This window comes from Botrytis cinerea, chromosome 9, assembly GCF_000143535.2.
Source record: "Botrytis cinerea B05.10 chromosome 9, complete sequence".
NCBI classification, from domain to species: Eukaryota; Fungi; Ascomycota; class Leotiomycetes; order Helotiales; family Sclerotiniaceae; genus Botrytis; species Botrytis cinerea.
Genome location: NC_037318.1, coordinates 2437779 through 2449852, shown reverse-complemented (window position 1 = coordinate 2449852; position 12074 = coordinate 2437779). Strand labels below are relative to the sequence as shown.

At 42.4% G+C, this 12074-nt stretch overlaps 2 protein-coding genes across 2 annotated transcripts; one reads left to right on the top strand and one right to left on the bottom strand.

The window, feature by feature from the left end:
• Window positions 1-278: 278 nt before the first annotated feature.
• BCIN_09g06910 (hypothetical protein) lies at window positions 279-3775 on the bottom strand. Its single transcript, XM_001553168.2, has 3 exons — window positions 2236-3775; window positions 2016-2182; window positions 279-1959 (listed from the first exon to the last, which is right to left on the bottom strand). Exons 1-3 carry the CDS (start codon window positions 2531-2533, stop codon window positions 757-759), a joined length of 1668 nt encoding a protein of 555 aa, XP_001553218.1. The 5' UTR covers window positions 2534-3775; the 3' UTR covers window positions 279-756.
• A 2696-nt stretch (window positions 3776-6471) lies between these two features.
• Window positions 6472-10140, top strand: Bos5. Its single transcript, XM_024695332.1, has 3 exons — window positions 6472-7394; window positions 7490-9086; window positions 9148-10140. Exons 2-3 carry the CDS (start codon window positions 7569-7571, stop codon window positions 9553-9555), a joined length of 1926 nt encoding a protein of 641 aa, XP_024551126.1. The 5' UTR covers window positions 6472-7394; window positions 7490-7568; the 3' UTR covers window positions 9556-10140.
• Window positions 10141-12074: the final 1934 nt, after the last annotated feature.

Below are 12074 nucleotides of genomic sequence, written 5' to 3'. Positions count from 1 at the left end.
GAAGTTCTTCTCTTCTCCTTTCTCCACTCTCCATACTCACATTCGACCTCAAATCCCAACCTCAAATCCACAAAGCTTCTCTCTCACCAGTCTAGTCACCACTCTGTCCATAAACGTCAATTACTCAACAGGGATAGGATACAATTAGAATTCCAGATCTACTTTCCCCATCTACATGTACATGGCAAAAGGAATGAATACATACGTATACATCTCACCCTCATTTCAGTTCTTCACCTTGGAACAATCAGTGCAATAGAGAAACCAACATGTATGTATGCATGGATGTTAAAATTTATAAATGAATATATGCATGAATGTATGGTATCTATTATGAACTTCTTCTCAAACGTATCTCATGGTATTATCTTGAACTTCCTCCTCTCTTCTCCCCTACTACCGTTCCCCCTAGCTGTACCACTCCAAAAACCCACAACCTACATGCGCGCATTACAAAGTAGATCATTGCCATACCACGCATCGATCAAAATCAAATAATATGATGTCCCAAAAACGCCGAGCCACGCTGATGCAACCTTTCCTCCACCAAATTAATATACAGTTAACATGATTTTCCCAGCGCAAGCTTCATCCGTGTATGCCTATCGTGTACATTTTTTTTTGCTTTTCATTTCGAATTTCCCATCCACTTGACTCGTGAATGCATTTCACTTTCATCTCCCTGTAATTCAATCTCCAATCGAATGTCTTTTCCCATCTTCGCAACTCAAAGCACTCCCCTCATCAACACTCAACCTAAGCAGCCCACTCCACAACCTCCAACGCACACATAACCAAAATCAATGTACTTGGCAAGATCCAAATAACATAACTTTGGAAGAGTAATTTACTCATCACACCCTCATAAACTCCATTGATTTGACAAATTTGCGCCAATTGCAAAGCACTAGGTGCACCTGTCAACAAGAAGCAAACGATAACGAAAATTGGATCATCCAATATGCTGACGGGAACATATTTTGCAGTCAAAGCTAAAAGTGGTGCCATGATCAACGTTGGAAGTAACATTCTGGAGATCAAGGAAGCGATGAGAAGTTTTGTGCCAATTTGATTCTCTTCTGAATTTTCGTCGAGAACATGTTGAGGAAGTGTATTTCTAGCAAGGTTCGCACCGAGAACGACTAAGATGAGAGGAACGGCTACACCTCCTGATTGAGAAACGGCTCGTGTGACGGAATTAGCGATGAAAGATCCCTCGGCGAAGAAAAGGTGTTGAAGTTTGGGAATAGATGCGACAATAACAGCGAGAAGCATAGCCCAGAGCGGTGGATTCATGAATTCCCAAAGACCATTCAAGAATTTGCTGACAGAATTTGAAACCTTTGTTAAAATTCTTTGGGCAGGAGTTGGTAAAGCATGATAGGTTTGATGAGATGCTTTAGCGACGGTTCGTTTAGTGTGGAATTTTGCCTTGGGGACCCAACCTCGGATTCCATCTGGAATTTCTGATTCCTCTTCAGACGGTGGTGTTCGAATGCTTGGGAATGAAGTAATATCATCATTGTCACCCGGTAAGTGATTTCCATTTGTAGGCGTGGCCAAGATACCAGGTATTTTCGCAGGTTCTTCCTCATCGGAATTGTCATGTAAAGCGTGAGTGACTGGTGTTCTGCCACCGAAATTAGAAGAGTTTGAGGACGATTCACCGTTATCATCATTATCATCTTCGCCATCCAATCCAGGGATTAGAAGAGGTTCATCTCTGTACCGTCCTTCTTCTTCATCCTTATAGGTTTCGGGTGGTGCAAGTAAAACATGGTAACCCCAACTCCAACGAACTAGTTGACCTAATTGTTGAAAGATGAGAAGGTATAGGATACCTCTTGCGCCAACCTCATCGTCGTTATCTCCAGGTATTCTATCCCAATGCAAACCTTTTAATGTTTGCGACAACGAAATGACGAGTGAAATGGGTAAAGAGTTTGAATTTCCGAAGACCTGTTGAGACTATTAGCATTTCTATCAATCGATAATTCAGAGTGACAATAACATACACCCATAGCAGTAACAAAGTTGGCAGGTCTTTTTCCAAGTCCGAATGCTTTACCAACCCCTATCGAGACCAGATACGATACGAATGTTTGCACAATGAAGATAACCGGGATGACTGCAAGTTCGACCAATTTATCTGCCGTTAATTGGGATGCCAGTTTGGTGAAGACTATTCAATTTCTTAGCATTTATCCACATTTCTCCAGGTCCCCAGGTACCTACTCAAACAAGGTGTGAAGAGAGCAACATTTAAATTCGCTACAAACTTCTGTTTGTCTGCATCGAACATTCCTTGCCTTGCCACAATATAACCTGGTAAACTGACACATACGACTTCCAAGACGGCTTCGAAGACTAGTAATATTAGATGGCCAAGGGCAGGATGTGAAGAATGATCGTTTGCCATAGTGCCGAAGGCGACATCTGTTAGGGATCGTGTTGAGATGGAAGATACGCCGACATCGTTATTGGCAGCTAGATTGGCCAGTCGAAAGGACGTAGGCGATGTAAAAAGTCCCATGATGATCTGATGGGATTGAATGATCAAACCAAAGTCTGCGATAGAAATTGGCTGAAGGATATAAGGCTGTTGATATTCGAGGTACTTTCGTCCTCTTTGACAATTGAGGTTTCAAACAATCGCTGAAGATGTTTGATAATGTTTTCGTATGTTGGGATCAAGTTTGTGAGATTGCTTGGCTTGAATAGAAGACGACGATCAAATGTATTGATGAAGAGAAGTGCAATCAGCCTTTTCGGTTTGCTCCTTTCTTCGCCTTCTTCTTCTTTCTTTTGGCCCTCAAGCTATCGAATGATAAGTATTGAGGGACGGCGGCTGTGTAACGACTGGGCAAAATTGACGTGGTTTTAGCTTTTCTTGGGCCGGACCTGGATTTGGAAAATGCGATAAGGCCAAGGATGGTATGGTGGTAATAAGGAGAAGAGGGACTAGACTGCGTCCTGCACCGTACCTTGGTAATTGATTACTTACGGAATATGTGGGTGTTGATCCGTTCTCAGCCATTCAAATTTTCTACCAAGTCTGAGCAGTCGCCGCGTGGACGAATATCATTGACGAATGAAAGGTTGGTGGTGATGACGATGACAAGGAAGATGAATAAGTAAAGGGCCTATGCGTGTGCCCTGCCTGTGCTTGTGCTTTTGCTTGTGCCTATGATGGGATTCGGTAGCTCATATGATGATCTGACGGTCGAGGTTTGCGAGAGAGAACTCCTTGAGTCGCATCGAGTTGCGGTTGTCGATTGTGATATGGAGGAGGAGGTATCGTATGGCACGACAGCAACCCAGAGTCAGTGTCAGAGCACGAGGGTCAAACAAAGAGCTCGATTGGAATTATTAATAAGTTGAGGCGGAGGATGTTCTTGGTATCAAATCAAGCTGTGACTGATTGGTTGTGATGTGGATGTGGTGATGTGATAAAGAGATAAAACAAAAGGAGTCAATCGACTGGATGTGAATTGGGGGCAGCGCGTCGAATTGAAGATGATATGTATATGGTACATGCACATACGCATCATTGTCGAGGACGTTCCGTCTCTTCATATACACTCCAAGTCCCGCCAGGTGCACGATACACAATAAGGCTTCATGCAGATGCAGTACACTGGTGACAACAATACTCTCACCTCTCCTTCTCGGGATTTGGCCAAGACGATAATCGCCCCTCGATGTTGCATCCAAAGGATGTTTCGTGGTCGTATCTGAGTATCTATTATATAAAGAAAAGGCATTCCGCATGTTCTGGCACTCGTTCTTGACTTATACTTTGGTACATTGACCATTGAGATGTCGGCGTCTAGAAATGCATGTCACATATAACACTCAGCCGTATGATGTGTAACAAAAGAAGAGAAATACTTCACATCATGCTTCTTGGGGTGTAACTCTGTGGTGCGTGGTGATGCTTGAGATGATGAAATTGTTGGCTTGGATGATATCAAAGTCATGGAAGCAAGAGAGGAGAGGAGATCTTTTCACCCGTTCGAACGCCGTTCAATTGCAGACTCAATAAGATTCAATCCAGCTCAATTCAGCCCAGCTCACAGTCTCACCACCTCTTTTTGTTCTCTTTTGTATGATGAGATGCTCTCAAACGATGATATCGGTAGTTTCTATCATGTACATCGCCGCCATTCAGTCCAACCCAACCCAACCTGTGTAGCTCATTGATAAGAAGCGATACCCAGCCACTATTCACAAACAGCCACAGTGCCTCGAGTGCCACATCAATGACGATGAAATTTCCCAAAGTTTCAGACCTCCCTCCCTCCCTCGCCATTTCCAAAACTCCACCATTTCTTGGCTTTCCCTGTTTGTATCGCAAATTAATGACTGACGTGAACTTGCATGAAGAACGGAAAGGGAAACGTCAAAGCATGCAATTCAATCATATCCAATGTTACCCACTCGAGCCACTCGATAAACTAAAGTTGGCACAATTCCAATCATGGAGAAGAGATCCAGAATAGAGCAAGGAGAAGGAAAAGATGTTGGTAAAAGCCACCTCCCATACCTAGTTTCCAGGAATTATCACGACGGGAAGGGAAGTACAACAGGCCGCGTCGTGTCCTATTTGTTCTTGTTCGTGTTTACGAAATCAAGATTGGATATCTATCCCTACAACGACCTCGACCTATCAAATCATCCATCAAATCATCCATCAAAATTCAAGTTCGAGGTTAGAGAGTTGGGGTTTTCAATAGGGAAGAGGATAACTTTTGACAACCGTGTACCGGACCCTTCATTCCGATGGGACTATCTCAAGATGGTGAAAAGTCAAATATAGTCAGGTCTATCGATACCTTAGTACTAAAGTGTCGTCTACCTCAGCCCCATTCCCTTCCTCGCTGGATGAGAATGAGGATGAGGATAAAACTACCAAGGCGGCTGGTACATACGTCCAATACCTATCATCTTCTCCTGACTTGACTCGTTTAACATGCCGAGCATAACTACAGCAATTGCAAAACTAGACATTACTCTCAGGGAACAGTGGAGTTGATGGAGTTGCATGTATCGATATCCTCGTTGATATAGCTTACACATTACAATATAATGATTCTCCGTCCTCTGTACCAAGTAGATAGATGTCTTTTTTCTTTTCTTCCAACACGCCACTCAGGGTCTGATGTCCTAAAGTAGTAGATATACAGGAGGTGTGTAGTAGGTGCAGAGTAAAACCACCATAAATATGTAGTAAATACGCAGTAAATACGCAGTAAATACATCGATCCAGAAAGAGGTAAGGAGAGGTGAAGAAAAGTACGTAGATGCATATCCCTCTCCATCAAAGATTTGGTACGTTTACGTAGATAGTCGTATATATCGTAAGTTGATCTACATTCGATTCAGGGTTCGCATCAGACCAACTCGGCTCGCCTCATGTGCCAATCTACGTACGGTGTCTTCACTCGACACAACAATGGATCCACGTTCCAAAGCGTTTGGGCAATTTCTTTCGTATGTGGCTTGAATGTGAAGATTGATCGTGGGTGGCAGTGGGTGGCAGTAGGTGGATGGAGGTTGGAGATGGGAGATGGAAGAAAATGAGGGAGAGCATTAGAACAATTGAGAACGTTGAGAAAATCGAGAAAATCGAGAAAATCGAGAAACATCATGGAGAAGAGATGATGGAATTATGGAATTCTCATCCAATGGAAAACCCATCCATCTCCTAGTTCGTTGAAGCCAATCAAATTGGATCTTTTGATGTAATGTTAACTGTTCATGTCCATCCATCTCATCTCATCGCCATCTTCCGTCTTCACTCCAACCTTCGCTCCAACCAGATAGACAGTTATTGTTATTGTTATTGTCCCACCCCCCTCCCCCCCCCCCCCCCCCCCCAACTTGCATGCCCCCTCCACTCATCAATGCCCCTCCATCCATAAGATCGATTTTCGTCCTTCACTCTTCGGACGCAACGTCATCGTGCTGCAGATGCACCCCCTTTCGTCGTCTTGGGCATGTATCATGTATCATGTATCATGTATCATTTATCATGCTGAATATAGAGAATACACGAGATTTGGTTTTACGATATAAAACAATACCGCGCTAAACACCTGTAAATCTCTGTAAATCCAAGCGCAAATACCCATATAAATGCAAATACACATAAAGCAACATGCAAATTCAGATCAACTTGACAATAGAGATCTGGAGAAGAAATATCGATATCAACACTGGTGCATACATCACGTCTAGTCTAAACAACATAAAACAATACAAATCATCGCTTGAGCTCGAGTGGTAAAATGATTCACCGAGATCCCATATCAACCATTGTAAGGATGGATAGATGGATAGATGGATAGATGGATAGATGGATTTGATGCCGATTGCCTACCACTTACGTCCTTATATTGCTAAGATCAAGATATTCTCTGAATGCTTTTGGGGGAATGGGGAGGGGTAGGGGGAGGGGGAGGGGGGAGTGAGGATAACCATACGAATCTCTCTCTTTCACCAACTTCCCACCTACTTTGATTTTCTACCGTAACATAATCATAATCTCATCACGAACCTAAATAATAAATATCTTGGAATTCCGTGAAACTTCCTCAATTCAATCTTCATCACGATTACCTACGATTGCCTACGATTGCCTACGATTGCCTACCATTTCACTCCTCTCCTACTCTTACTACTCTCACCACGCCCACCACTCTAACCACGCCCACCTCTTCAACCTGTCTGTCCTAAATACCATTTCCCCTCATTATTAATCAAAGCTTCGTCCCGTCCCAAATAAAGAACCTAGACCTCCAGTCTCCAGTCTCCAGTCTCCAATCCATCTTTTGCCAACTATTGTAAACCACTCATTCGCTTCGACATCCCCGGAGTGAAAGATTCGAAGAGAACGGCAGAGAAAGGCCGAAAAGCAAAAGACCAAGAAGGAAGAAATTTCGGAAAAAATTCAAGTAGAAACGGCTTCCCCCCAACATCTGAAGCTTCGACCCACCACGTCCAAAGTTCAAATCAGTCAAGAGCTTCATTTCTTCGTCTCGAATTGCCCCAAACACTCTTCTCTTCAAAAAGTCAAGACTCAAATCCTTTCGCCGGCCAGTATACCGACTTGTGCCTCAACGACCTCGTTATCTCCCAGGGATAATCTAAACTCCTAAAATTCAAACAAAGTTCACACGAAGGGAAATCAGAAGAACTACTAGTAGAAATTTGGTCTAGGTATATCTTCTAGTATATGCTCTAGACCAGCCTTCCCTCTTCTCAATCGGGATATTTCCCGTTCAACAAAGTACCGATCATCCTGAATCCTCATACGGACGGCAATTGTGAAGTCAAAATCCATTTCACCAGTGACCTTTGTTGAGTCTTGACCACTTTGATTCATTGACAAGGTGAGTCCTTCAATCTCCGTTCTTCAATCCGAAATATACTTTTGCCAAGAGCGATATCAATCACTTCATCTGCTAACTAATCCTTTTCACACTAGAAACGTCGACAATAACATTCGATTCTTACCCCACCACTCATACTACCTCTCGAATGCGAACATTCTTTCTATCAGAATAATGGCAGATAATCCGCAACTAGATGCGATGGGTCCTCCCAGCGACTCAATCGATTTTGCTCTTAAAGATACCCCTCAACAAAAGCCTACAGATGACCAAAATAACGAGGCTCCTACATCACCTAGTTCTTCGAAACCTCCTACTATACCATCTCTTCGACCCGCATCAGATTCGGAGGGGATAGCTACCATGACAGCATCTTCTACACCTCTTGGTATGTTGCAGAATGCGAGAAGGCCAAGACCTGGTCCATCGATACCAGGAGGAGGTAGATCTTCGCAAGTAGGAAGACAACCTGGTGGTGGTTTACCCACTTCCATGGCAGAAAAAATGAAAGCATTTCACGCATCAAGACAAGGCACACCTACACAACGACCACAGTTACCCGCGACAATATCATCACCGGGGGTACCAGCTTCACCTGCCATAGATGGATTATCTGGAGGGCTACAATTACCACCTAACATGCGACCTCCACCACAAAACTTTGTTTCTGCTCCGGTAATTCCGAAAATGAAAATGGGTGGTGGACTAAGCGCAAGAAGAGGATTGAAACTACCTGGTGGTCTACCTCCAGCTCCAGCTGCTGCGCCAGGTTCGGAATCAAATGGTACACCGAACACCGCAAATGGGGGTTCTATGTTTAATCAATTTGCAAAATATGTTGACACAGAGAAAGGGACATTGAAATTTGCAGGAAAAGCAGTTATTCATGGAGGTGGTATCGATTTTGCAAATGGTACAAATTTCAACATATCTTTGGATGAGGTTGATACCTTGGAAGAATTGGGCAAAGGGAATTATGGTACCGTTTACAAAGTTCGACATGCAAGACCACGAATGCGCAAACCTGGATTGGGTCTCGCGGGTAATAAATCATCTACAACTGATACCGATGATGGCGAAGTACAATCTGGAGGAAATACAACTGGTGTAGTCATGGCAATGAAAGAACTTCGACTGGAACTTGACGAAGCTAAATTCGCGGCAATCATTATGGAATTGGATATCCTGCATAGATGTTTGAGTCCTTATATTATCGACTTTTATGGTGCATTCTTTCAAGAGGGAGCTGTTTACATCTGCATAGAGTTTATGGATGGAGGATCGATTGATAAAATTTATGGAGATGGTATTCCCGAAAATGTCTTGAGGAAAATCACCTATGCAACAACTCAAGGTTTAAAAACCCTGAAAGACGAACATAACATCATTCATCGAGATGTTAAACCGACGAATATTCTCGTGAATACCCAAGGGCAGGTCAAAATTTGTGATTTTGGTGTCTCTGGAAACTTGGTCGCTAGTATCGCAAAAACGAATATTGGATGTCAATCATATATGGCACCAGAAAGAATTTCGGGTGGTGGAATATCACAAGCTGGTGCAAATCCTGGAGGTGGAACTTATAGTGTGCAAAGTGATATTTGGTCCTTGGGATTAAGTGTTATTGAGTGTGCAATGGGAAGATATCCGTACCCACCAGAGACATATAATAATATCTTTTCACAATTAAGTGTAAGTTTTTTTACGTTCCATCATTGCGTTTATCTTGAGGTTTGAATCTAATGTAAAATAGGCAATTGTCGATGGTGAACCACCCGATCTTCCTGCAGAAGGTTTCTCCCCGACCGCCCGCAATTTTGTTCGAGGATGTCTGAACAAAATTCCAAATATGCGTCCTACCTACAGTGATTTACTTCAACATCCATGGTTGGCTGAGCTTTCGAAACCAAACACAATTTCGGAAGAAGATGAAGAGGAAGAGGAAGATCAGGCCGATGTGGGTGGTTTAAGTCTGGAAGATGATGTAAAACAAGATACATCAAATGGTATCTTGACAGGCACCGAAGACTCGGAGGTTGCAGAATGGGTGAAAAATGCTATTGAGAGGAAGAAGTTGGGTCTCATGGGTACACACGCGCAACCTGCCTTACACAAGGCGCCTTTGGATACGGTTAGTCCGTTGCCGAGTCCGAGGGAGTAAAGCAGTGAAGGATTGATACAGGGTGAATGAATGAGCTTATGAAATAAGACGAAATGGGAAAGAAAGATAATTTTACATGGCATGGAATGGAGTTTAGGGCGGGCGCCATTACGATTTTTAAACGATTGACAAGCTGGCGGTAGGCAGACTCTATTTTGAGATCCTAGAAGTGCATATTCTGGGGGGAACTCGATTTGTACATTTGAACCTCTTACCTTTTCTTCTTTATTCTTCTCTTTCTGTCCTAAGAAACGAAAACGTATCAAATTCTTTTCTTCTCTTTTGATGATGCATAGCATGTAAGACGGGTATTAGGCAATAAATGAAATGGATTATTATATTCTTTGAATGAGGAATGATTTGGGGTATGGGGTATGGGGATATGATAGGAAATGAAATGAAATAAACGGAGGGGTGGTAGAAAGATAGAACCTTTGAGATTAAATGAAACGAAATGAAATGAGATGAAATAAAATAAAATGCATATAAATCCAACCAAATATTTTATGGGACGAGTGAGTGGTGGTTAATGGTATGTAGCTAGGAGGAAATGAGTGGGAGGGTCAATAATGGGTTGAATTTCTAGTGATGGCTTTGATATCGGCTTGGTGTTGGGTTGGGCATGGAGGGACGAGGGACGGTCGGGGAAATTTTATTCCGAAGAGGCGATATGTGCACGTGTGTCTGCAACTTCTTTTCGTGATGGGAATGTATCTCTCTGGGTAGTGAATGTAGATTTGTGCTGCTGGTTCTTTCTATTTTGTTTTGTTTTGAGATTCGAATCGAAAATCTAGAAGTGGTAGTTGGGTTATTTATTTTTGGGGGGGGAGGGATAGAGGGGGGGAGGGGAGGAAGAGAAGAGAGGAGAATTCTTATTAGTGCTGTTGTGGTGCGCGATTTGATATGTATATTTTTCCGTGGATAGCACGTTTTTGTTATGGGGAACGGTCGCTAGATGGATGGATGGGAAAGAGAGGAAGAAGAGGAAGAAGTTCTTGTGGATTGGGAGGGAGAGGGAGGGGAGGGGAGGGGTGTAAAGGTTTGGTTTGGTTTTTGTTTTGATATGGAGATCGGGATCGGGATTCTTGGAGGCTTATTATTTATTACCTCTCATCGATGGAGTACTTATAGGTCTGGGCGAAATCTTCATTGTGGTTCTGGTTTTGAGAGAGAGGGAGAGAGAGGGAGAGAGAGGGAGAGAGAGGGAGAGAGAGAGAGAGAATTGAGGGAATCGGATTGTTTTTGTATAGAGTGGAGGGAGAGGGAGAGGGAGATGTTGAATTGGATATCGCTATTACTAGTTTTTCTATCCACAGTTGCTATTATTATTTGAATGTTTAACCTACCTCTATACCTATCTATATATCTCTTATTAATACTCTCTATCCCAATAATATAATTAATAATAAAAATACTATTATCGTACTCTTTGGTATCCGCATCTCCCCAACGAGTGATCGAGAAGAATTGCTCGTTGTTGAATGAGCCTTTGGTTTGTCTTGTTTTCGTTTATTATTAGTATTGAAGCTCGCTGGATAGTGATGAGTATGTATGTGAGTGAGTGGTTGGCTATTGTTGGTACGAGAAGGATACGGAAGACGTAGCACCCACGAATTGCGTAGGTCCTGTATGTCTAATAATTGAGTTCTGTCTAGAGAGCTAGCTAGGTACGTATTGAAAGTAGTAAGTCTTATAAAGACTAACTGAAAGAGCTAGTCTCTTTCGCATTCGCTTAGGGCTTTACTACAGTAGCTATATTACAGTGGTAATTGAATTGAAGTCATTCACTTCGTTCACACCGCTATTGTATTTTGGTTATTATTTTGATTTTGTGAGTGGTTGGATGTATCGCGGGATATCTTCCCCCCCCCCCCCTCCCCCTTCTTCTTAACTTGTTTAGCGGGAAGGAGGAGGGGAAGGGGCTCGCGAGGAAAAGTTGTTGTAAGTGATAAGATGTGATATAATATGATATGATATGATATATCGACTTGTGTTTGTGAGCAAATCTCGATTTCAATTTCTAGTGACTATCTCTTTTAGGTATATCGTACAGAGGCTTGCATGATAAAGACGATCGATAGTATTAAGACTCTGGAATTAAGAGAAGATGTTTTTCTTGATGATTAATACTAAGCTAGAAGACGGTGAACCTATTCATCACTATACTATCTGAGAAGAGAAGAGATGTTGAAATACGTATGTATGTGTGATATAAGATTGGCGCTTGTGACTGTAAAATCTGGTGATATTTATTTGGTTTTGGTGGTGGTTTTTGATATCGATATAGAGAGATAGATAGATAGATAGAGATGGGATATGAGTAGTGTTATCATTACCGGAATCCGCCCCTTTACCAGCGCTCGCTAAGCGCAAGTATTTTTCATTGTTGAAATATTCGGAAAAATGCAAGGATACTTTATTTCATTTTGGTGATGATTATTTGAGAATTGGAGAAGGTTTTTATGTATCAACTGGTGTTTCAAGGTGAGTTATGGAACTGTGGAAACCTTGAGATTTTG